This window comes from Nanorana parkeri, unplaced genomic scaffold, assembly GCF_000935625.1.
Source record: "Nanorana parkeri isolate BGI_ZX_2015 unplaced genomic scaffold, ASM93562v1 scaffold122, whole genome shotgun sequence".
Taxonomy (NCBI): domain Eukaryota; kingdom Metazoa; phylum Chordata; class Amphibia; order Anura; family Dicroglossidae; genus Nanorana; species Nanorana parkeri.
In genome coordinates this window covers 249,137-275,950 of record NW_017306390.1, presented here as the reverse complement: position 1 = coordinate 275,950, position 26,814 = coordinate 249,137, and the positions used below count along the sequence as shown (strand labels likewise).

Below are 26,814 nucleotides of genomic sequence, written 5' to 3'. Positions count from 1 at the left end.
AAGGGACATCAGTAGTAGTAATACATGTCAATTTTTTTTAATGCACTGAAAGTTTATATTATCAACATCAGTCCCTGTCCAATGCAGAAGTTAAAAAAGAGAGATTTTGCTGTCCTTTCATAAATGTAGTAAAAGAGCAGAAATGAAACCCTTTCTTTCAAGGTGCCCAGACACAAACCCATGTTTGCCTATCTAAACCCAAACAAAAACAAAAATGTTATATATAACAGTTACCAGCCCTTAGATGTAGTGGATGAATTTATTTTTTTCCTTTACTTTCACTAGGTAATCCAGTGAATAACACACGTTATGTCCTAGGGTGACTACACTCGATCGTGCAACTGTATCCATGAGGGAGCCCTAATTTCCACCCTCGGCTGCGTTCCTGAGTTTGCAGACTATAGCTTGGAAGGAAAATAACATGATTTCAGTTTAGCTCACAGGAATTAAGAAGGGCATTTCTCGCAACAGCAGCAGGTATTTTCTCTACTTGCTGAAATTTTTTGTTAGCCAGAAAAGTGAAAACGAATGCAGCCACCAACTCTAAGGAATGGTAAGATGTAATATATTGCACTTATGTTCTTGGCTTTAGATAGGCTTTGAATTGATTCTGGCAAAAACAGACATGTGTGAGGCAAAGTCAGTTTGCTTGCTAGTTGAAATCTTACCAAATACTAAAGAGGTGATCAGCCCTGGTCAGAGCCAACCACACAGTCATACCAGTGCACAATTTGTGGTCATTTTTAAAATGTGTCACATAAGTATTTTTCTAATGTTTCAGTTTGAAAAGCATAAAAGGACTTTGGGAAGAAAAGTTAGGAGGAAGCTGGTGTCTCCTAAACTATTGGTAAATTTAATATAAAGCAGTTGTGCATGTTAACATCTTAAGATAATAATCTGTTTTTGATAAATCTGCAAGTGTGGATTTGTTCTATAAAATATTAGCTAAGCGATGCATGTAGTCTCCTCACTGGCAACAGGACATGCTCCTGTGAGACCAGGGGACAGGATCGGCGTGGGAGATCAGCACTAAGTTGGCCATGCCAATATTTTCAATGCATGCAAGCAGTAAGTGTCTGAATATACAGGAAATATGCTGCCGCACACCAGCAATATAGCACTCGCTTTTGAGAAATGGGAGAACTACATAGGGCGCTCAGCGTGTCAGTACAGGCATTGATATGTCTAATAGGAGTTAATAGCACAGGACAGTTTTGGGTTGCAATTCTGCTTCAAAACAGAATTATTCATTTTGGTGATTTTGGTCTGTATACTGCGTAGACACATATTGCAGCATCACCAAACCAAATGGGTGAAAAAGTCCACTCTTTAAATATTCAATCACAAAATAAAAACATAAAACCAGTTGGCTGTTTTTCCTTTGTGATTGAATAATTAAAGAGCCTTTGGACTTTTTTTTGATCTATTTGGTCTGGTGCCCATTCTGTATAGAGTAAGTATACATTCTAAGCTTATTTCAGGTACACTACCCAGGGAAACCTGTTATGCTGTTAAAGCCTCCTTACCTGAGCCAGTGAGCTTGCTTGGAAAACTATAGTGATTTTTTTTTTTTTGAATGAGCATTTCGATCTTAGTGCCTCTTAAATATTTGGATTTGTACGCTTAAGAGACTAATAGCTCTACTGTGTATAGCAATGTGCAATATGTTGGTAAGAAATAAAAGATTAAAAAGTAGTTATTAAATATGCTGCTCGGTGTACTAGCTGTTTTATCAATACGATAAGGATGTAAATTGCAGGTTCTTAATATCTGCTATGACACTCTATAGACCAGACATATCTTCATGGAGGAAGATGCTTTGCGAATCAATTTCCTCATCACTAATACCATTCATTGTGCAGATTTTCCAAAAACAAATCTAACATAAATATAAGTAACTGTAACAGAGCTTCTCTCAATAAAAATACTTGATGTTTAGTGAGAAGTCCACATTCACTCACACACATGCACGGTACTCAGAATCTAGAGAGAACACTTTGTGTGATGTGCATTGATCAATAGTACATGACATTACTGTAAAGCAGCTCTACACAATTGTTCCTTATTTCTGTCTTCAAGTATTCCATCCCATTGTCAGTTTACATCTTCCTGTGACCCGATGTCATGTAGATCTGTTAAATCAACAGTTCCTTGACATAAGCCTCTGCAAGGTACCAGCTCCTGCTCTTGTCGAAATCACAGAGAAAAACTTTCATTATCGTCAAGGGATTCGGCTGAGTTTCCTGTGGATGCGCTGTAGAGCCTAGTTGAACATGATCGATTCGGGGTCTTGATTAGCCATTTGAGCCATGTGCCGCAAAACATCCTTTTTTGTTATAATACCCAGAAGCCTCCTGTAGGAAATAACCAGGAAAAACCCATAAAGATCATTAGAAGACAGTTCACTACATTCTACTTTACTGTGCACGTGGCCCCTGTAAATCACACAAAATCTGTCTCTGTGCTTCAATAAAACAGTGAGAAACCAGAAGAAAAACACATGGTGTGCTTTTTCTCATTTCCATTTGGTTTCTGGAAAGCCAAGCAGATGTGGCGTGGAAATGAGTAAATAGAATAGAAGCCGTGCATTGTGAAAATCAAAACTTTGACATGGCAGGTCATACATGGCATTTTCTATAAGTTTCTGAGGAAAACAATATATTTTATTTAGTTCAAACAGGTCCCCAGAGAAGTGACAGAGTTTCCATACTGTATTTCACAATAACATAGTAGGTATTAATATTTTGGAAAGTGGATGTGTTGAAGAATTCAGAAAGAGTGTTGATAACCTTTGCAGGTCACTTCTCCATATGAAAACATAGAACAATAAACTTTTTATAACATTTAGCATACACTACATACCTCTCCATCCTATTTATGATGTTCCTTTGCATAACAGAGCTTTTCATGCAACCTTATCGCAGGACGTTTACTGGGGGCTCATTGTGTTCTACTAGGAGTCTTTATTACCGCAAAGTAATGGGTGGCCACCAGCCAAATGCTGGCATGACTGGATCTGCCAGAACTGCACAATGCATAGCCCAGAAGAAATAATTTAAGTCATAATATTAAAGTGTATCTAAACCAAGAACAAAAATGTTCTATACTGCAGCTTACTGGTCCTGAGATTTGGGAGCTTCATTAGTTTCCATTTGAAGGCCCTTTCCTTTTACCCATTAACCCAGCCGGCAACATACTTCCTGTCATAGGGTTAAAACTAGAGGTGCACAGAAAGGAAAATTTCAAAACCGAAATTAAAAAAAAATCTAAATTTTTAAATTTTTTACAAATATTTTATTTTTTATAAACTTCTATTTTTTATACTTTATCTTTATTTATTTATTTTTACTAAATATTTTTATTTTTTACTTTACTGTTGGGGGCTTCGAGGAAATATTAGAGTCCTTAATCTCTTTTTCTGCGGCACCAGATATAAATGAACAGGAATCCTCTATACTGAGTGTTGCTGTTCATTCATAACATGAGGACAGAGTATGTTTACTATATCCACAATCATGAATGAACAGAAGGGGATGTAGATCACTCCCATTCATTCATAATTGAGGACACAGTAAACATACCATGTCCTCAATTACTTACAAACACTCAGTGATCACTGATCACTGTTGCCTGAGCAATAGGTTTATTTCCTAGCCCAAGGCTCCAGTCCATGTTAGCTCCTGTGCTGTTCACTGTCCACCCTGACCTTTTTACCTCTCCCTGTTGCTGAATCTGCCTGCCGACTGATTCTAATTCCTTGTCAGTTGCCAAATGCACGGGCAACCTGTTATACCCACCAATGGAGTCCATTATTCCTTGGAGGGAGCTCTGGTAAAGATGTGGTGAGTGCACTTGGATTCTGCTCATTGGTTCTTTTAGGGGTTCACTCTCTCTTCCACATGCCATTAGTACAGAGGGTCCATATTCAGTTTGTGAGAAGGAGACTGTCATCTAATGTCTATGGACATCTTAAAAGCTAGAGTACATGCATTTGAGATGCATTAGGCAGGTGTTTTCATTGTGTATACCATGTGTTTACAAGTTGTAAACTGTATGGATTCATTGTATGGATTAATAAAAGTCAAACATTAATGATCTGAAAAGCCCATGTACACTAGGCCACCTATAGAGACCCACATCACATTTCCAGATTGTGCAAACACCTATAAAGTTTTGGCACTACAGGCTTTGATGAAAAAAATGAAGCATGTTTATAGAACCATAACATCTAAAAGAACACTTCACTGTATCTGACACTGATGATGGTCATTAAAAAATTAGTGCAGCGAGCCACTACTGCAGGGATCCTCTTTTCATTTGTATTTGGTTGCCCCCACCCCTGGTGCTTACTCACAACTTCTACTCACTCTCCTGCCACCCCATTTGTTTGCTGGAGAAAAGCAAACAAGCCATTTGTATCCTCTAAATTAATCTGATCAGCACTTACACAGGGCTAAGGACTCACCACTTCCATGTCTGGTTGGACCTGCCTGCTGAGGCACCCAGCACTGATCATGGAAAGAAGGAGAGAGCCACATCCCCCACACCCCGATACCACAGTTATCTGGGGTATTTTGCAAGGGGGATTGAAAGCAAAAAAAAAGGTGAAAGTAAACAGAGATAGGTGGCTTGAGTTGAGTGAACTATCAGCCTTGAATGTTCACCTGTAAGTGTTAAGATCTGCATGATTTGTTTTCCCATACAAATGAAACAATCATGTAAATCAAATCTATGAGACAAGGCTTCTGACCTTAAACATGTTTACGCTGGAATTAAGGAGATTAAGAGGGTTATGATTTTCATGTACAAGATGTTCAAAGGTGACAGCAACATTGGCAACAAACTGTTTGAGATTAACTCCATTACAAAGACCAGAGGCCACCACCTAAAGTTGGTGGAGAAAAAATTCCAGCACAATGGCCGAAGAGGGTTCTTTACAGTAAGAGCGGTTAAGGTCTGGAACTCACTGCCATCGGCAGTGATTTCAGCCAAGAGTGTAGATTTGTTCAAGAAACGTTTGGACAATTTCTTGAGGGACCGTAATATCCAGGGATACCAGTATCACTAAGAATGAGATGATGCGTGGACCTATATGGGTTGGACTTGATGGACGTATGTCTTTATTCAACCGCAAATACTATGTAACTATGTAAAATCAGTAAAACTTGACTGGGGAAACAAAGGGCTGAACTCATTAAATGTCCTATAGATTATTAGTATGAAAGTCGATGAAAAGAACCACCACCATGAGCTGGCTAAAACAAAACCAACCAAACATTCCAATGAGGAGATACCTACCCACTGCGAGTAACAAGACACTGCCGTAGTCCAAGTTTTCTAAAAATATCTACCACTGTCTCCATTGGGGTGTGGTCGGTGACAGTAAAGGGACTGAGGTTGAGTATGCGTCTCAGTTTTAATGGATGAGGACTGTTAGCTGGAAGTTCTGGTGGATCTTCTGTGAAATAGATTACTGAGTTGCTTACCACTCCATCCTGCCTCTGTCTGGCATTTTCTGAAAATACATAAAACACCTATTTAGCCAATCATTATCAAATACAAGTACAGAATTCATGCTGTTCAAGTAACAAAGTATATTGTTGATTCTCTTTGGATGCTAAAGGTTACTGCGTTTAAAGGATGCCTGTCATGAAAGAAATATACAGGCTGCCATTGTTGAATTGTAATTACATAGTTACATAGTTACATAGTATTTGAGGTTGAATAAAGACATTAGTCCATCAAGTCCAACCTATTAGGATCTCATTCTAGGAGTACCCGTACCCCTGTATATTACGGTCCCTTAAGAAATCGTCCAAAAGTTTCTTGAACAATTCCACATTATTTGCTGAAATCACCGCCTGTGGCAGTGAGTTCCAGACCCTAACTGATCTTACTGTGAAGAACCCCTTTCGCCCCTTGTGCTGGAATTTTTTTTCCACCAATTTTAGGTGATGGCCTCTAGTTTTTGTAACGGAGTTAATTTTAAACAGTTTATCGCTAATGTTGCTACCACCATTAAACATTTTGTACATGGAAATCATATCCCCCCTTAATCTCCTCACCTCTAATGTGAACATGTTTAAATTTAGTAGCCTCGTCTCGTAGCTCTGGTCCTCCATACCCCTAATTAGTTTGGTTGCCCTTCGCTGGACTTTTTCCAACTCAAGGACATCTTTTCTTAGTACTGGTGACCAGAACTGGACCGCGTACTCCAGATGAGGTCGAACCAATGATCTATAAAGTGGCAAAATTATAGACTTGTCCCTGCAATACATCCCCTTTTTAATACAGGACAAGACCCTGCTAGCTTTGTTTACAGCAGCCTGGCACTGCAAACTACCTTTCAGTTTGTGGTCTACAATGACCCCCAAATCCTTCTCCATTTCTGACTTCCCCAGCGGCATACCCATAATTGTATAACCCATTTGTTTATTTTTAATTCCAAAGTGCATTACTTTGCATTTATCGACATTAAACCTCATCTGCCACATTAATGCCCACTCCCCTATTTTATCCAGGTCCTCCTGTAATGTTATAGTGTCTAAGTCCGTGTCTATTACCCTCCCTATCCTCCCTTATTATCTGACTGTTTTGTTGATACTCTGGCTTCAGTACCCAGAACAAGCATAGAGATAAGGAAATCTGACTTTTTTACACTTAAATCTGCTAAACGTGTGTTATGGGTCTTTGACTTAGTATAAAAGATAAAGTCAGGTAACTTGAATTTTCAAAGGCAATGGCAGCACCACCATTTGCATCATGCTAGGTTGTATTATTATTGTATCTTATTAATAATATGGTGAAATGGTAACTTTTGTATTGTTATAAATTAATATATGTGCTTCATTTTTTTCATTTACTGTGAATTAGATTTTTAGCAATCATCTGAAGTTTTCTAAGTCCTAAAAATTACATTCAAATATCTCTGTTGTGTTGCATAGCACCTGCCTACAGTTTGTAGAGCAGATTTCCCAGTATAAACATCCCTCAGCTCCTATAATTGCCTCATTTCCTCTCTCACGTAATTAAAAACAGAGCTGGGGGATCATTAACACAACTGGACTTTCACTTTACAGATTGTCCAACAAACAGAAAAGCTTTCCTTGTCTAGGTAGCGTGGTAAACACTAGTTGCAGTTAAAAGGGTGGGCAACGCTACATAGAGTGGTCTCTAGCACCTTTAGGCAGTGGCTTAAAGTGGAAGTCCATCTGTTCTTACCTCTCCTTTCACACATCTCTGGGATTAACATGGCATGTGAGGCAATCATTCAAATTTTCATCTGCTTGGGAATTCTGACATCACAGTATCTTTAGTCTGATCTCATATTTCTAGGAGCACCGATTGCCGGCTGGACAAGACTTAAGTCCTTGGTGCACTGGTAACACTACTGGGAAGGTGGTCAAGCTGTTCATAGAGAAGGTGTGGAAAAGGGAGAACCAGTATTTTAACTACATGGGTGGTGACCATGCACTGGGCACAGGGCTCGACATATTACCTTGTCACACCTCTTGCTAGCGCACATTTCTGAATGAAGTTCATGTGTACTCTAACCTCTCAAGCGAAATGATAGCAGTAGCTTTTATATGTATGGATACCCAGAAAAATCCAGCAAAGGGGAATCTCTGCAATCTATTAATGCCACTAGATAGGAATTTAATATAGTGTATGTTTGATTTTTTTTTCACTGCAGAAGGTAGCAGCATCAAATATACCACTATTGTGTATCTTATCATATTTACACACATAACATAATGTGACAGCAGGTAACCTGTTCAAGTCATGAAAAAAAATCAGTTACGAAATTGATGGATGAAATTGGCCATGCATAAAAATTGGCCTTTCTTTACCATTCTGATTGATACACTTGCAGATGTCAGACAACAAACACCCATAATTATATTTTTCTGCTTATTAAGACAAGGACAATAAGGCTGAAAACCTTTTAATCCCACCAGCTGTGTTTGTAGTTTAGTTATTTTGTTATTCCAATGTTTCAAATTAAAGACAACCTCTCTGCAAGCTCTTTTGTTGGACGTGGCCTACAACATGATTCTGTAAGTTATTAAAATGAGATTTTTTTTCATGGACAGACTTACATATCTACAGTTTTATCATGTGATTTCTATTTAGCGACAAAACTCTCCAACATACTTGTATATCTCTGAGTTTGCGATACACAGAATTGATAAAGAAAACCAACAATTAGTAGGACTTTCCCATTGATTACGAATAGCAATAATAAAGACAAATGAAAGTAGATGCTTGAGGTTACATTTTCCTTGATTTAATGCATTATTTCTGTCCTGAATAAGGTTCAGTACTGGAACCCATGAAGGGTCAAGACATAGAGGAAGTGGGCACTGCGATACCTAAATAGGGTCAGGTTGGGAAGAAGATGGTAGATTTTAAGATTTGCACACTATGTCTGTTATGTGTTCATATTCACACAAAATACCTAAAAATTATTTTAAAAATTATTTTGTGTCTGTGTAGCTCCTCTGTACAAATTGAAAGTTACAGGAAACTCTGTCTGTACCCCATAGAAAGACTAGGGATATTCTGAGCATCCTCTTACAACATACAATGTTTCCAGATCTTTAACCCATTGCTAGGACAGACAATGTTCAAATCTATTTTACAACTGATGATGAGATCTGCCAGCACAGCACAGACAGGGTTACTTAGGTCAAATATTAACTTCCCACTCCCCTTGCATTCCAATAAGCAGCAATTTTCAAATATTTTTAAAGGAGAAATATGGGGTTAGGGCTTTTCCCCATAGTTCTCCTTAGAGTAATGGGAGGACACAAATTACAGCTACAGCTCGTGGTATGCTGAGACGCTGCAGTATACCGCGAGCTGCAGCTCGCGGTATACTGAGACGCCGCAGCTGAAGTGGATCCCGACAATTATGTCTGGATCCGACCAGCTGCGTGATTGACAGCTGGCTCTGCCTATCCAGAGGCAGAGCCAGCTGTACCTGCCCCCTCCCCCATCCGTTCCGCCAGTCAGCGCTGGAGGATCGGAGCGGGGAGGGGGAAATCCAGCCCCTCCCCTGTCACGGCAGAGAGCCGTGACAGGATCAAGAAGTGAGCGAACGCCGGTATGTGTTCGCTCACTTCCCGATCTACTGAGCCGACCTGTGACAGGTCGGCTAGAACCATGAGGTGGATGAAAAGCACTCACCTCATAGTTCTCCTTTAAAGTTAAGCCAGGTATACATGGTTCGAATTTGGGCCAGTCCCTGATGAACCAGCAAAATCCGCACAATGGGTGTTGCTGTCGGCACCCGTCTTCCTGGCATCCCTCGATCAGCTGATCGAAGGGGCTTGTTGGAAAATTCTCGGCCAAAGTGAGCTAACAGCCAATAAGCTTCTTGTGCCGTCCGGGCATTCTGATAGAGGTAAACAACTTGGGATTCATCCATCAATGCTTGCAAGAATTGATGGAGGAATATGTTATATGTTCTTCGTTCAGCCTGCAGATGAAACATATAAAAAACAGATGAAAAATATAAGCATGTATACCCCGCTTTATGCTATGTGATTGAGAACATACAACAAATATAAAATAGGTGTTATCCTAATTTGGCTGCAAAAGTGGAAATGCACTTAACATCATTCCAGTTCAAAATGTTAAAAGTTAGGAGTTATGTTTATTATGATTTCAAAATATCAGTGTTACATTAGTCATGTTACCATTTGCCCTTTAAAAAAAAACTATTAATAGTGCCCAATAATTTACATGATTTTAAGAAAGTAAAAAAATTTAAAAAATAGACAAGGTGCCTTTGTATAAAAAAGAGAATTAGGCATCTGGCACTTTTCCATCCATGCTGTGACCTGTCCAATCTGCAACAGAGTTAGCCATCAGTTAAAGGGAGATCGCATAGACCTGGGCATTTAGCTAACTGTTGTTTGAAAAAATATTTGCCAAGCTGAACAGTCAGCAGAAAGTGGTACATAGCCTGTGCCAGTAACGAAAGTATAAAGCAATCTTTCTCTGCCGATTAACCATTAAGTATGGATACCCAAAGGTTCTAGATTGAACTTTCTAGAAATCTCTTCTTAACCACAGAGATTTGACTGTATCCTTTCTAATATCTACCATGCATTTACTTTAAATGTACCAATAGACATTAGACTATTGTCATCCATTTTAGCTCATTGTGGATCCCCATATCAACAGTCACTTGAAGACCACCCCAGCCTATTAACTTGCGGGAAATAGCAATTAGCATTGTCTGATATCTTCATCCAATAGCTACTGTTCCCACAAAATAACCTTGTGCCTGATTGCTATGCTACCCTTCCCAGATGCACATGCATAGCATGCACAGGGGACCCATGAGTGAATTTCCGTATAACACTCTAGGCAAACAAAAACATCCATCAGTGAAAATGAGCTTGCACATCAGACCTTCCTCTAATATCTATGGCCATCTTAAAACAATGCAATGGTTTAAAAGGCAGCTGTCCCTTTTAAAAATTATCTACAAATCCTATCAATTCCACCAAGACCATACTCTCTCTGAGCATAAACAGATCTCATCAAAGACCCTCTGCTCCCTTTCTGCAATAAAAAATGGAATATTGACATCCATTGCCTTGGTCAATAATCAAAAGGTAGTTGGACTGGAAAACATCAGTTTTGTTCCTATATCATCACATGGTTGTAACCTGCAATGGCCAACAGGACAATTCCACAAATAACACTAAAATTCTGGATATTAGTGCTAGAAAGCAGAGCTGTCCTTTGGTTTAAAATGGTCTTTTGTGTACATTACTTGCTCAGCTGGGCAAAATATTAATTGGAAATTAATACTGATTATATATAACGCTTACATATTACTTTTCTGCTAATAAGTTCCTAAAGGATATGAAAAATTTTATAATTATAAGCACAGACAAGAATAAAAAACATTACAGATTCCCTCATTCCAGATACATAACTCACATATTCTGAGATAGTAGAAATTAATGAGATACCAGTGAGAGATTAAAGAGACTATATGATAACTCTGACTATTTGCCTCTTAATTACTTGAGAGGTATGGATGTCTAATATACTTAACAAAGAGTATGTTAGCTGTAGTGACAGCATTTATGTTTACCAGCATTCCAATTATCTCAGACGTACGTAGAATCTCATTTTACAAATACTTCATTTCATTTGCAAGCAAAATGGTTTGATTAAAAAGAGCTTTTAAAAAAGGACTGGCAGCATGTTTCATCCTGTCTGGGAAGTAAGTGGGTTCTTATGATTGTTTATAAAATTCTGAAGAAGTTTGGGATAAGGTTTTTTTCTGGCTTTCAAAGCAGTTTGATCCTGTGGTATGCTTGCTATTGTTCAATGAAATAAGATTCCTGATGTGACCTGAGGGACCATATGCTGAGAGTCTAGGGCAGCACAAGCCTGTTTTACTGGAATAGTTCTGCTGTTTTGCTTATAATAGTATTCAGGCTAATAGATTATTGTTTTACTGAAATCATTCTTTTTGCGGAAGATGTTAAGCACCTCAATACATATCTAGAATTAAAGCTGAACTCCAGGAATTATCTTTTATGGAAACTTACATTTGACCAGCTTGTCTCAATGCAAGTATCCAATATCTATTCTCTGGAAGGCCGCTGGGGATGCTTATATTTTTTCAATAAATGCAAAATAATCTATAATTGAATGAGGTGGAGAGGAGGAGCGGATGACACAATGATCACCACCTCATCCACTCAGAAAATTCTTTGAAAAATATACAAGGTTTTCTCTGAATGGTGGAAGTGCCGAGCGAGCAGAGAGAAGCCAATGAAGTCACAGCCATAGGAGACCAGCTATCACTGTATGCAGCGCAGACTGCAACAATGATTTTGAGCATCCCCAGGGGCCCTCCAGAGATCAGATAAGGATACTTATATTGAGTCTAGCTGGACCATTTCCATAAAAGATTATTCTTGGTGTTCTGCTTTATGTGACAAATCAAGCTTATCATAAAAAAGGACAAGCATAAAGAGCGGCCGATGACAAATTGTATGTAGCATTAACTGTTAAGTGTGACTGCACTTTCACTAAACATAATGCATTTGTATTTGTCCATAAATGTCATTATGATGATGCATCCAGTTTTAAGCATCTACTGTACTTTGTATCTATCCTTGTTGTATGAAAACGTAACTTGGACACCATTAGAGAGTGTTGTTTGGATATGAGAGACCTTCACTGCATTGAGCTAAATGAGCAGCTACTTTGAAGCACAGCAGAATGTACTCAGAGCAAGGAGGCTGTAGGCCATAATGCCAGAAATTCTTTAAAGTGACATTAAAGGATAATTTCTTTCCCCTTCCCCCCATGTTAATGCCAGCACTTACCTTAAATGATGTCTCTTAATACGATCTTCCTCTTCTTTCCCCATGTTTTCATCTGTCCCTCCAGCGGTGCGGCGGCTCTCCAATCCAGCGCTGACATCTCTCTGCTTACAAGCACTTCCGATCCATCGGTGTCCTAAGGCGGGTGCACGCGTCCATAGGCTTACCTTGCATCTCTGCTCGTCTCCGGGCCGAGAATCCGAACTGCGCATTCCCCCCTAAGATCCTTTGCGGCCGCATGAACAGTTCTGGACTCTCGCCGCGGGAGCGCGCAGCGATAATGAGGTCAGTCTAAACCGCTGTTTTTGTTTTTTTTTTACTTTTTGCCTATATCTACTGCTTGTCAGCAGTAGATATAGGCAAAAAAACAGGAGGCTTTAGAACCCCTTTTAGGAAAAGCAACCAGCAGCATATGATATCACACAGTAGCAGGATAGTATATCATACTGTGATATTATGTCACCTATACTGTGTTGTTCAGCAGAGATATGCTATGTCATCATCGTATCATCATATCACATATCATCCAGACACAATATCACTCAGCAAGAGCATATTAGATATTATGGGGTTTTCACTAAGCTGCCAAAGACAGCTGAGTGAATAAACAAGGCGAAGTGAAGGGAGTCGAATGCCGTTTGGCTACTCACTTCAGCCGAATATGGCTGATTTAAGACGTATATTGGCTGGCTTCGGCTCCCTTTGGTTCAGCCGAACATGCTCAGCATGTATGAAAAGATGCTACACGTTGGGTATCGCCGAGCACGCTGGAGTGAGAGCAATAATTCTAGGGCCAGTATTTTTGGGTATCTCTAAATTGATGACCTGTGGGGGCTTTTAAAGCGTCGTCTATGGTTTTTGGGGGGTACTGAAGTTTGTCGCTGTTTCACGGACGCACACAATTTGTAACCCGGGCATGTTGGGTATCTATTTACTCATTGTAACCTCATCATTTATATTTTATTTAAAAAATGGGTATTGCATTGTGTTTTGGGGCATTTAAGTAATTTTTTCGCAAAATCGTGGGGTTTAATAAGGAGTTGCGCTAATATCATGCAACATAAAAATTTGCAACTGCCACCATTTTATTCTGTAGGGTCTTGGCTTTCAGAAAATATATAATGTTTGGGGGTTTTAAGTAATTTCCAGGCCTAAAATGTGGAATACAACATGGGTGCAAAAAAATTAAAAAAAGGCCTCAGTCATGAAGGGTTTAATTGTATTTATTTTACTGTTATTTTCTATGATATATATAATATTAAAAAATTGTTCAGCTGAATCTCTGAGTGCTCTAAGGAAATAAAGAATCCTTCCCTCTTTGAAGAAAGCTACCATATTTTAAACTCTATGTACATTCCTGGGTGTAACAGCAAGTGTCAAAGATATTTCTACAGAAGATGCTATGAACAGTTCTTATTTCTGGTTTTAAAAAAAACACATTGATGGCTACTGTTTAAGTGTAAAAGGTCAGCTGCGGAGTTGACCGGCCCCAGTGAAAATCACTCTCAGTCTGCTGCCACTTAGATGTGGGGTGCAGGATGAGGCTGAGTGATGGGCAGTGGTGGGTCTGAGCCTGCCACCATCACAGGGTGGGGTGTTAAAGGGGTAGGATTTATTACAGTCTGGGGCTAACACAGAGTACAGTTGCCATTAGAGTGTAAAAAACAGTCAGGGGGGTTCCATATTAAGAGCCAATTTACCCACACTGGAGGGCTGAACAAATGAAAGTAGATAGATCAGTGGGTCTCATGAAGATCGATCAGTGGGTCTCATGTTTATAAAACATAGAAAGTAGATGCATTGCCAATACTAACCCGTAAAGTGTTACCTTTTCACAAGCGAGTGTATAGCACATCAGAATGAAGCCGAGTAGAATGGGAAACATACAGCATGGCATACAGGTGGCATGGCATAAGTAATGTACAGCAAAACATAGAATGGGGCAGCATTAAATAGGGAATGGACAGCACAGTGTACAGAATACAGTGGTGTGAAATGGGGGATGTACAGCACAAAGTAGAGAATGAGGCTATGGAAGATGTAAAGTAAAGCACAGCATACAGTATGAGACTGTGTAAAATACAGAATATGCAGCAATATGCACATAATGAGGGAGTGTGGGATATTGATTATAAAGCATATAATCAGCCAAATGTAATTCTCATCGCATAAAATTTAAAATACCCCTCATGATAATGCAGTTGTTCATCTTTTTTTGGACTTCTCTGCAGAAATCCAGAATTATAGGTGGTCTTTCCTGGACGTTCACAGACAGCTTTGCTTCAGTATGTTTAATTTGTTTCTGGGGAAGCAGGGTGTTTTTAGGGCTTAGTATGGCTCGAGAGCTGCATATCACGATTATTGGTCTTTTAAATTTGGTGTGGGGGTGAGTTCATGTCTGGTTTATTCTGGGTGGGATGGAATTTTGATGCGGTTTGCCACCATTTTACTTTTATGTACCTATCATTCCCTGTTTTGTGCTGTGTCACGTTGGGTAAAAGTATTAATTTAATATCCTGGAACATAAAAAAATGCTCCTTAGTTTGTCAATACTTGAAACCGTTCAAACCTCACATCATTCTCTTGCAGAAAATGCATTTGCAGGGAGGTAAAGAATTGGCGCTGTGACGTCCAAGAGTTCAAAGAGAGGTGCATGCTACATATTAGGCGTATGCCCAAGGTGTATCTATTTTAAATCGGTAATCCATTACCATGCACTATTTTGCATACACTTTTGGACTTGAGAGGTCATTATCTCATCTTAGTGCTGCAAAGCAAGACTCAAACTATTGCAGTAGTGAATTTATATGTTCCTCCCCCTTTTCAGGTACATGTACTTTATGAAATACTGGACAAGCTAGCTCCATATATGTCCCTTCCTATGCTTTTTGTGAGAGACTTAAATATCCTGGACAATATCCTGGACAATATCCTGGACAATATCCTGGACGCATCTCTGGATACCTCTAATACTCTTAGACCACCGGGGCGCGAGCGGATTGCCTGGACAGAGCCAGCTTCAGTCACATTGATTTGGACGTGAAATATTGATTTGTCTTTTGGTAACCAGGTTTTTTGGGGTTTGGTGTTGAGTGCATCCTACCTGCTGGGTGGGTCTATGTGACCATGTTCCTCTAGCTGTTTCATTTAGGTCCCCTTCCTGGGTGCATGCTATCTGTTGGCGATTATCTCCTAGTTGGTGGATGAAGAGAGAGGAGTGGCCCAGGTCTCTCCTCATGTTGTCACTTTCTGGGAATCCAATGCTGGGTCTGCCCCTGAGGACTCGGTATGGGATGCTTTAAAAGTGTTTATGAGGGGGGAGTATATTTTACATATCAGTGCCTCTGTTAGGTACATGCAGAGCCATAGTTAGCTCTTTTTGCACCCGAGAACAAAAAAATGGGCCCCCCCCAACAGACGTGTAACATCACCCAATGCTTCACACGCGCTGCTATGGCCCTGGGTACATGAATCAGCTAGGAGAGATCTGCAGGACAGGGAGACGGAGTGTGGTGCAGCTTATGCGGATTCTCCTGGAGAGGATTCCCTCACTGCCTTGAAACAAGCCAGAGGATTGTTAAATCTCCATTTCTCTGAGCTTACTCATTGTTCCTTAAAGGAGAGCTCATTGTTCCCTCACCTGCACTCTTTATAGACTCATGATTTGGAGACAGGGGGACTCTTTTTCTGATGCCCATGTGATTTTGCTTCCTAAGCCTGGCAAAGACCCACTCTCAGGCTCATCCTATTGCCCAATAGCCCTTCGTAACATGGATTTCATACCAACATTTTCATATGTTTTGCTTTTTATGGTAAACCTTTCATTTAATTTACCTGAAGAAATGTGCCCCTGAATGTTGTACTTCAGGTGTCCATGTGTTTTTTTCACATTGTTAGCTATTTTGTATTGCAATTGAAACTCTTAATAAAAAATTTTTTTAAATGCTAGTTATTTGATTACAGTTTGATAATTATGGTTGCACTGCTCAGACTCAAACTCATTGCTTCCCCCTGATCACCGTCTAAATGCTGCTTACAGCTACAGTCCAGCTGAATGGAAGCACTGTCATGGTCTAGGAAGTGACATGGTGACATTACTTCCTGAACCTGGAAGGCAATCCAAGGTGGTTTCGTCCAGGGTTTGCCGATCATTTACAGCTGCATTATGTAAAGATTATGGGAAGAAGCCACAAACAGCTATCACGCTCCTTTTCAGGATGGTCATGCCCCACACTTGTAGATGACAGGAGCCAGTTCTGTATATGGCAGGTAGGCAGCGGCCCTGAGAGCAGATGTGCCCAGTCAACCCATGTACTGTATATAGGTATGTGGAAGCAGCCATATTTGGTCATTACATATACAGACTACTGTTTTGTAAGGTTAAACACAATTGTGCTTTACGCTTCACTTTTTTTCAGTGCACACCTGACCCACTTAAACAACACACTTCCAGATTTCATATCATGTAGCAGATATCTTATCTCAACAATTTATAAACAGGGAGATTTTCCACTACTGGCTAATATACAAATCTTTCTTTTAAGTTCAGATATTGTAAAAAGCACTGAAAGCAAGCAAATGTATGACCGTTAAACCAAAATAATGTAAAACAAATTTCATATAGCACATATGCATACTTAGCAATAATAACTATAGTGTTTCTCTAACATGAAAGATGACCTAATGTATCTAAATTTCTCCAGAACATTCACCTTCTGCCTTTTATTTTTTGCAGGTTTCTTACTCATTGCTACATGTTATCATTCATTATTACCACTTAATTTTCTGCTTACATATGCAGTCAATTGTTTAGGATCGGTTTACGTCATTTTTCCCATTGATGGCCATCTGCGACATGAACTGTTTCTATAGTTTACTAGTTTAACAATTATATTACAAACGTCTGTGTATTTTTAGGAGTGCTGCTAATTAAACTAAGATCTTTTTGATCTACATGTGCAATACTGTAATAAAATGTATTCATGAATATCTAGAATTGTATTCAGCATAAAACAAAGCAGCAAAAGATAGGGCCCAATAAGCTATTGATGCTGCGCCAAATATTTTTTGTACAGAATAATGATTTATGGAATCTGCCAAATAAATGTTCAAGTTGAAGGGTTCAAACAGTAAAATGCGACTAGTGGGCCAAATGTAAAAAAAAAATCCAAAGTGTGACATGACGTTCAAGTCGCACGATCTGTGCCAAATAAATACATTTTAGAAAATTAGTTTGGCAATATTTGGTGCAATGGAGGCTGGGGCACACGAGTCAAGATCATGGTTTCTGCGCCTAATAAACTGTGACATAATAGTTCATACGAAATGCAATGCACCGCAATCAAATACACCATATGAGACTTTGCATTGCTTTACAACAGCCAAACATATTTTATCGGGCCCTATGTGTCTACAATCAAAACTTGTATTTAGGGTATTGTCTAAAGTCTGGATGTATTTTATATGTAGAGTAATCTTTAATATTTGGGAGATCCCTACCAGCTGCTAAATGAATAGATAAATATTGATTTAGGAATTAAGGATTGGGTTTATTTTATAATTATATGTTTTAAAATTCTAAAGAATTGATTTGTTCTACTTTAGCAACCTGTGCTCAGATAGCAAATCATGACAGACAACTAATGTCAGACGTTAACAAATCAGTGCAAAACTCACGTCAAAACCAGAAACTTACTTATTGCAATTATAAGTTCTCTTCTTTGGGCAAAACCAATTAGACGTTCGGAGTCTCTGGATACCACAACAGGGAAACCATTGTAATCGGTGTCCTTGATTAAAGTCTCCACATCTTCTACTGTCATATTGTCCTGGGTAAGAACAGAGAGTGGTGGCTCACCACGACGAGGCCGCATGACGTCCGTGGCCAGTGTCCTGTGGGTGAACTCATCCTTTACATCAAGAAATGGGTAGCCATTTAAATGGATGTGTGCTTCATAAATTCCTTCTTTTCCAAATGCATCTGCTACCCATTTGCTGGTGACGGCAGCTGCCATTAGTGGAACAATGTATTCCAGACCACCCGTCAACTCAAACATGATGACAACCAAGGAAACCGTCATCCTGGTGACACCACCTATTAATGAAACAAGATAACATTTTAATTTAAGACTTACCGCATAAAATAGAGTATTTAAATTAAAAGTATCTTTGTTTTTGTAACCCTTCAAATAAAAAAAAAACATTCATGCTAGTTCCAGTGGCTAAATTAAAAGGTTTCACAGAGGGGATGGAGTGATAAACAGTAGGGATGGGTGAACTTTCCCCGAAATTGAAACTATTAATTTTGCTCTGTGAGCTGCTTAAGCAGCTGGTTCTTATTCTTTATTTACAGAATATACATTTTTTATGATATACTTTGGGTATTTTAGTTCATTTAATTCAGTGAGCTTTGTATTTATGTTGTATTCTTTTTTTTCTGATAAAGATCATTATCTGTGTACTGTCACTTTACATTTTTTTTTATTTTATTCTTTTTTACCACTCGTTTCCACTGTTTTTTTCTTTGTGTGAGAAAATTTAAAATAATGAGGCTACTGAGTGGTCATTTTTTGCCACCAAAAGAGCTCTGTGACAGTTGGAGCTTCTGTAACCATCAGGAGCCATTTACATTCAACTGCAACCTTGAAAAACACAAAAAAACACCTTAATTGTGATTGCACATTTTCATGAAGTTTCAGGGAAATAAAAAATTATTTTCATGCATCACCACTAGGCCATGAAGAATGGAGGAGACCTGCTTGGTCAACCTTTGGTCTAAACTAAGGATCCAGTATTGCCAGCCTCTATTGACCATATCTGTTCCAGGAAAAACACCTGGCATAGAGCAGTCAGAGGCCCCAAAATGCAAGCAGTATTACATATAACTTTTAAGATCCTTAGAGAATATATTATGAATGTTACAGAATAACAGCATCACTCTAAATACAATAGCATTGTCAAGTTGCAAATAACACTTTCTTCCACAAAGGGCTATGACTACCAAATGGTATATTATGTTTGAAAATAATACATGAAAAAATACGCAATATATTCAGAACATATTTAAAATGACTACTCATGCCATTATAAAGAGAACTAAAAAGGTAATAAGTAGGATTTCCAATTCTTTTATATATGGTGCTAATCTAATTTTGTCTGCAATTTTTCTCTTTCGCTCAAGTAACGTGTAAAAAATGTTCTGTCTACTGCCAACTGGAAATACAGAAGAAAATCCACTTTTAATCTGGCAGTAATGATAGCCACACAACTGTAATTTTGTATTTTATTGCCTGAGAACAAGATTTTTATAAACTTAAAACATTGTTTTGGTTTATATAGGTTTCTGGCAATTGTGATATTATAAAGAACAGAAGAAATATAATCAGCTTTGTAGATAGTATTAATTTCTTGCAATGCTCTGTTATGCTTGTATTGGCAATGTCTTTACTTAAAGTATAACTAAAGGCAAAACCTTTTTCTTTCTTGTTCATTAAGGGACACAGGATTCAGATATTCAGAGACAATTAGGTTGTACTGCCGCAAATGGAAGAATCTGGATACTAACAAACAAAAAAAAACACTGGTCAGCCATTTATAATTCCTCCCACTCCCAGCAAGTCTGTTTTTTGCTAGTGACCTAGGAAGATTCAGCTTAGGTCTTGGTTTCTTAGCTTAAAACATGATGTCCAACTGGCCTGTGTCTCTGCACATTGTAGCAGACCCCTGTGCTAATTTGGTGGATCTTGGGGAATTACCACCAAAACCAAAATGGGGCATCCACCCTAAGAGCTGGACACTTTAAATTTCTTTCAGACCAAATGTTTTGCACAGCAAGCACCAGGTTTGTCATAGCCTCCCTCTATCAGGAACACTTTCTATCCTCTGTGGTCATCAAGAATACATACTTGCACATATTCATCTTTTCAGGACACTGTTTTTCTGTGGACACTAAACACTATCAGTTTGCGGTAGCCTCCTGGTAGGCACTTCCATTTGCTTAGTTCCATAACTGTCAAATCTAATAACAATGTGTTCAGTCTCTAGACCATAGGCATCACTACAGGTGGGCAAGGGGGGGGGGGGCAATTGCCCCCCCTGTGTTACGCTTTGCCGCCCCCCCGCTAAATTAAGCAGGGGTGCAGTGGCTCCAGTGCTAGTGCTAGTATACAAGCAGCTCCAGCGGCTGTCTGTAGAGATCTGGCCGTAGATGTGAGCCTGCCTGTCATGCAGTGTGTGGAGCTCCTCACAGTAAGTTCTCCCTCTGCTCTTTGAACTAGAGGATGATTGTTTTTTAACACTTGCTCCTGGTCCCAGGTGGAGGTGCAGGCATGTGAATACATAGTCTGTGAACTGCCAGGGCACTTCTCCTGGTGCCACCGGAGTTCTGAGGGGGAGGGGAAGAGAAAGAGAGTGATCCTGGGTGCAATGCCATAAATTAAAGATCTTTGTACTGTCGGGAGTGTGCACTGTGCAGCTAAATCCTTATCAGATTTCTAGACCACCAGTTCAGCAGATAGTGGCCCGCGTGGACAGTAGGGGCGAGAAAAATTATAGAACACTGACTTTGACACTGTCCGGCCCCTCCCACTATCTTCCCACAAATCACAGCCCAGAAGCATGGACAGCCAGCGGAGGTCTACAGTGGGCGAGAGTAAGGCCAGTGGGCGGAGTAAGGCCAGAACCAGGTAGGGAGCCCAGTGGGAGGAGAACACCATCCCCCAGCCAGTCACCTCTTTTATGGACTTACTAGGAGTCCTCATTAGTGATGGGCTCGGGCGTATTCGCAGCTCCATGTGCCGAGCCCGCCAGGAAGCTGACAGCGCCAATCACATGTACTGAGACATTTCCTGATCTCTGCAGCTGCGGACCGGGAACATGTCTCAGTACCTGTTTTTTTTGTTACTGTTGCCCACCCCTTAGGTAGGCTGCTTTTGGGCCACCCAATTGTCTCGGAATATCTGAATCCTGTGTCCCTTATTGAATAAGAAGAAAAAAAATGGATTTTTGTATTTACCATAAAATCTGTTTCTTTGAGTTCTTTAACCCATTAAGTCTGGCCATACGCATACTGTATATCTGGCCGCACAGATTGGACCTTGATCTCTGATGCCCCATATATGTGTTCCTTTGTTTGTGCTGGGAGCGTGCTTGATCATGCACCCTCTGTCACCGACAGCTTCTGGTCTCACAGCAATAATTGGGAGCCAGTAATATCAGCTTCTGATCGCTATGATAACGAGTGATATGTTCACCCATGCCCAGCGATGCCAAGTATCAATTTGCAACCAGTGGACAAGCAGAGCGAGGTAAAGAAAAAAAAGTTGAGAATGTGAAACAAGTAGAAAGGGCAGCAGTTTAGTGAACATTTTACTTTTCCCTGCATAGGTAAAGCACAAGTTAATATTCAGTTTCAGCAAATATTAACTTGCAAGCCTCCTTTTTTCTAAAATAGCTAAAAGCTTACACTATATTTATTAGGACATTTAACATACATTTTTGTGATACAGTATGAATCATTAGTTGGCATAAAAAGAATCAGTATAGAGATTTTCTAGTCATTTCAAAATGATACATTGGTACAGAAGTAATAACCTATAATACTTCACCTAGACAAGCTGCAGCTCCCACCATGGCATAGAGCCCTGGAGTGACACAGTCCGCTCCTGGTCTGCACCAATTCCTAAAGATTATCCAGTCATGATGATGATAAGCCAGTTGCTCCACTCCAACTCCAACTATTCGGCCAGCTATGGCTCCAACTGCCATGCTTGGGATGAACAAGCCAGATGGAATCTATAAAACATGAATTCCACAGCTTATGGCATAATGAGATAGTCAAAAATAAAATAAGTCTGCGCTGTGTAATAAATTTTTTCATCAGTCCTTCAATGTTCAGTTTAAGGCCTGATTAATGTCACAATCACAAGTTTATTTCTACTAAACACAGCTTTTTTAAACACAGCTTTGCCAACTTTGAAAGTATTCTGTTGGCACCACCATACCTACGCATGGCAAAAACTACAATGTTTAAACATTACAAGCCAAAATCTATAAGATACTATATTTGTTTACAATGCATGAGGTAATACTTTATGTTTTTGGGGACAAAGCTGTTTCCTGAGGAAAGGACTGAGTTACAACATACCTTGCTCCAGAAAAGAAATGTACTCCATAACATTCATAGGTAGTGCATATAGTTAGAGACAATGTTGTGCCTATGCAGTGAACTACTGTATATCAGTGAAGGAAGCTCAGATATCTCAACTGAGCACTTAATTACACATATACATGGCAGTAACCTAGACGGTTCACATATGTGCATTACGGTGTACAAATACACATGTTTACTGTGCTGAATGGGCTCAGTGCCTTAGAGTGACATTCAAAATGATCAGGACCACACTTAACTGCGTGGATTGTCAGCGCCATTCATTTTTAATGACACCCCAGTGCACATAGCCACGCCACAACACATAACACAATGCAAGGATGTGAACTATCTTTCCAAGAAAAAAGTAAAGGTGGACTTTATCATGTATTGAGGTGCACTACCAACCCATCTAAATTAGCATGTTTTAACTCACAAAAATGCCTAATGGTACAGCTGAACTTGCAATAGAGTTTTTACAGAATTACAGCACAGTACAGCACAGAGGTAAACGTGTAATTAAAGCAAAACTTAAAATTCATCTTTAATGAAAGTATAGCTACCCTTTAACTAAAAGGCAGCATTGAAGGACAAGTCACCTTGCATGAGTTTGCTGTGATTTTTGTCTTATTCAACTAATGTCTAAAATATTCCAGTGCAGAAGTGCTGATTTTCTTCTCCACTAAAATATTTTAAGGAAAATATTGTTCTAGGGTGTGTGTGTGTATCTAAAAATGCCTGATGGACAATCAGTAATTCAGAGTAAACCGTATAACTGACACTCTGTGGTTATATCCCCATACTAGTATCCTATGTATTTAACTAGCTTATGTTATTAGATACTTCTGTATTAATTTACATATTATAGTAATTTAACAAAGGACTCAGTGTAGACACACTTGAGGTGAACAATGATAAAACACATTTCAGGTCACTACACAAAACAGATCAGGTAGACCAAAACTGTTCTGCAGTGTTCAGTACTTCCCCTACAACCAGAGGATATTTATACTTGAAACTTCTATCAAAGACGTACTTGTATCACGAGGGATTGTTATTTTATTAATGGTAGATATTTAAATATTTAGAAAAGTGCTCCCATGTGACTTGCTGCAGCGGAGTCTCTTGGTGGTCTCTTTTATTAAAACAAGTGGTAAATATTCATGAAACCAGGAAAGACACCTGTAACAAGTCTACAGGCTAACATAAAGGAGAACATGTTCTAGATGAGAAAAACAGGCTAAATAATTGATCAATTTAAACCAAGAAACACATATTATAACAGAAACATCTGAGCTAACAGGAATACTGCTAAGGATTAGGCATAGAAATAGCCATAAAATTATAGAATTTTGACGGTAGACCAAGTGGTCCATCCTGCCCATGTATTACATATAATAATGCTTTTATTAAAGCATAATTGCATGTATAGCCAACATTAATTTAAAATAATGTATAGCAGCAATTGAAAACAGTGCCGGATATGCATAATTCTCAAAATGGTGAAAATAACATGCAGTGCCCTTTATTGTTGCAAGACCTTGAGAGACTGTACCTAGACAAAGCCATTTTTGACTAGAATCCAAGGGCTGCCTTTTAATATTAAAAGGTATGCCTTAACAGCAAAAAAAAAAAATGCTTCAATATTGTGAAATGTCTGGAATGTATTCATGTAGACTTGTAAAATCAAAGATAGGTTCTTTTTAAATTGAGTCTGTCTTCTTTTTTGCATGGATTTATTTTTATGACTTCTTCTGCACAGCATTAGCATCATAAATCATTTCTGCATCAAAATGTGCAGACAAAAATATTGATCAATGTGCCCCTCTATTGAATTACTGTACCAAGGAGTCACAATAATCAGAAATATTTGAATTTTAGCTGATAATAATAAAAAAATAATACAAATAATAGTAATACACATAGTTATACAATATGGGGCTTACCTTCATACCAAATGTGAATATTGTAATGATAATTTTAAAAATAAGAGCTAATGCCAACTGCCACATTGCCGTATAGACCCCTGGACCGGCCGGTCTGTCTGGAATATCATCCACTGGTCTTGTCATGTTGATATCATTGATGTAATCACAGAGCTGAGAAGACTCCAAAGCTCCACAGTCATTAAACAGTTCTGAGATCAGCTCACTTGTGCTCCTCCGAGTGTATGGATTTGGGTATGCAATAATGGCAGTGATTGCAGTGACCACAATGACTTCCAGCACTGGATACTTGCCAAGGATGGTGGTCTTGCGTCTGCGGCACCAAGCAATGTTGCAGCGAATGAAGAGTGTTCCCCAAAGCCCTCCAAAGACACCAAGAAGGATAAATGGAAAAAGTTCTGCCATATACCATGGTGTATGATATTCCACATAGAACATAACCAAACGACTGTTGCCAAATGGGTTGATAGATCTCAGGGTAAAGGCAGCAACGAGGGCAGCAAAAAATGAACGCCACAGTGTCTTTAGAGGAAAATAGTAACTGACCTAAAAAAGAAAAACAAATGCCATATTGATCAAATCCTAATCTTAAGAGTCTAGAGATACACCTAACATTCTCTCAGTTTTACATTATCCATTCATCCTTTAAAAGCAGAGAGAGGTTTTTTATCCAACATCTCGATTTCAGCACACACTGGTGAGCAAAACAGCTGTCATCTTCTTAAACTTCCAGAGGGGTCCCAAAGGGAAGAACTCTTCACAGAGTTTAAGGTTTCAGCACTCTGCTGCCCTATATCTCGATCAGCTTTACAGTGAGCAATGTGGTCACCAGGCTTACACTATGGCAGACGAAAACTCTTGTTGAGATAGAGCAACCAATGAATCGTGGAAGACTCTTCTAAAATTGCAGATAGTTTTGAAGAGCCATTTGGTGAAAAAACTCATAGATGTCTACCTAAAACTGGGATGTTGGAGTTTAAGAGATGATTAATAAACCCACCAAAATGTATCCACAGCTAAGAGGCCAGATTTTTGGATTTACTTATTTTTATATCTAACGGCAAACTTTTTTTCATTCTGTATAGAACAGGGAATGGTTAAAACACCAATTAGGTTTTTTTTACTATCTGTGTCCCAGTGAGACAAATCACCTCTTAGAATTGTCACTAAAACAAGTGTCCCCATTGGGAGATTTTGTCTCTATTCCTGTTGTGATGACAACTTAAAGCAGACCTTTACACTCAAAAATCAAATTCTACCAATGCATCCTTCTAGTATGATGATAAATAATAACATAGACATGTCAGGTGTAAAATGCTGTCATTTTGAAATACTTACACTTGCTCTGAAAGTGCAAATTACTTCAGTTTGCCAAAGCAATGCACACTGGTATTGCCTTGTCATCAGCAGAACATCGCTGGAAAATCTCATCAGTAATCTCAGGAGATCTCAGGGAAAGGCATTTTCCTCCCCTGAGATGATGTGCATGGTCACATGTCCTAGTCACATGTCTAGTCACATGTGACAGAGTTCCAGGAAATAAAGGGAGATCTAGTAATCTGCCCTTAGTAAACATGGCCACTGCCAGAAGACTGGGGAAGAAAAGAGAAATAAGGTGTGCAAAGAATACAAAGCCGGCAATTATCTAGAACTATCTGTTTGTAGATTATCATTACTAAAGATTTCTAAAGGTGTGTTTGTTATTATTTTAAAGATATGGGTAAAGGTCCGCTTTAAGATTTTGGATTACTTAAAGTATATGTGGAGTATAAAGATGACTGATGTGAGCCAAACCACAAGCTGACACCATGTAATTCCTTTCCAAGTGTTGTGTGAGTCTTCTGCAAGTTCCTGCTCTGGTTTATGACCATTGGCCGGTCAATGACTTTGGTTACACTTTTGCATCTCTAATCTTTGCTTTCCATCTGTTACATACTACAGTTAACATATTTTCCATCTGTTACACCTCTCTGTTTCCTAAGTCCCTGTCATAAGATTCTACATTTCCCAACTGAATAATCAATAGTTTACTGCTGCTCATTATATAAAGTCATTTACCTCCAGTGTAGAAGTGCAGAGGGCCCCTAACTCTGCAATGCAAACGAGTGCTAGGTGACATGATTACAAATTCACAGCTGAGCAAACAGTAAACTAAATGTTTTGTTTTCTGAAATGAGTCCAAATGGGTCCCAGAAGTTACTGCAGACTAATTTGTGGTCTTTTAGGACTACTAGTATTGTACTTTACATGTAGCCTCAAGTGTGTGTAACAGAATTGCTGAGTTCCTAGGAAAAGAAAAGCAATTACAATTATTTTATTTAAATATCATTTTAGTGTTAAATTTTAAATAATTTTATAT

The 26,814-nt window shown here is 39.0% G+C and overlaps 1 protein-coding gene across 1 annotated transcript in view; it reads right to left on the bottom strand.

The window, feature by feature from the left end:
- Positions 1-1,953: 1,953 nt before the first annotated feature.
- Positions 1,954-26,814, bottom strand: part of CLCN4 (chloride voltage-gated channel 4) — a 51,238-nt gene continuing 26,377 nt past the window's right edge. The window contains exons 8-12 of the mRNA XM_018553514.1: positions 24,456-25,001; positions 21,968-22,154; positions 18,058-18,456; positions 5,299-5,515; positions 1,954-2,354 (exon numbers count right to left, since the gene is read on the bottom strand). Of these exons, the coding sequence (XP_018409016.1) occupies positions 2,264-2,354; positions 5,299-5,515; positions 18,058-18,456; positions 21,968-22,154; positions 24,456-25,001 (1,440 nt within the window). The 3' untranslated portion in view covers positions 1,954-2,263. The remainder of the gene's footprint in view (positions 2,355-5,298; positions 5,516-18,057; positions 18,457-21,967; positions 22,155-24,455; positions 25,002-26,814) is intronic.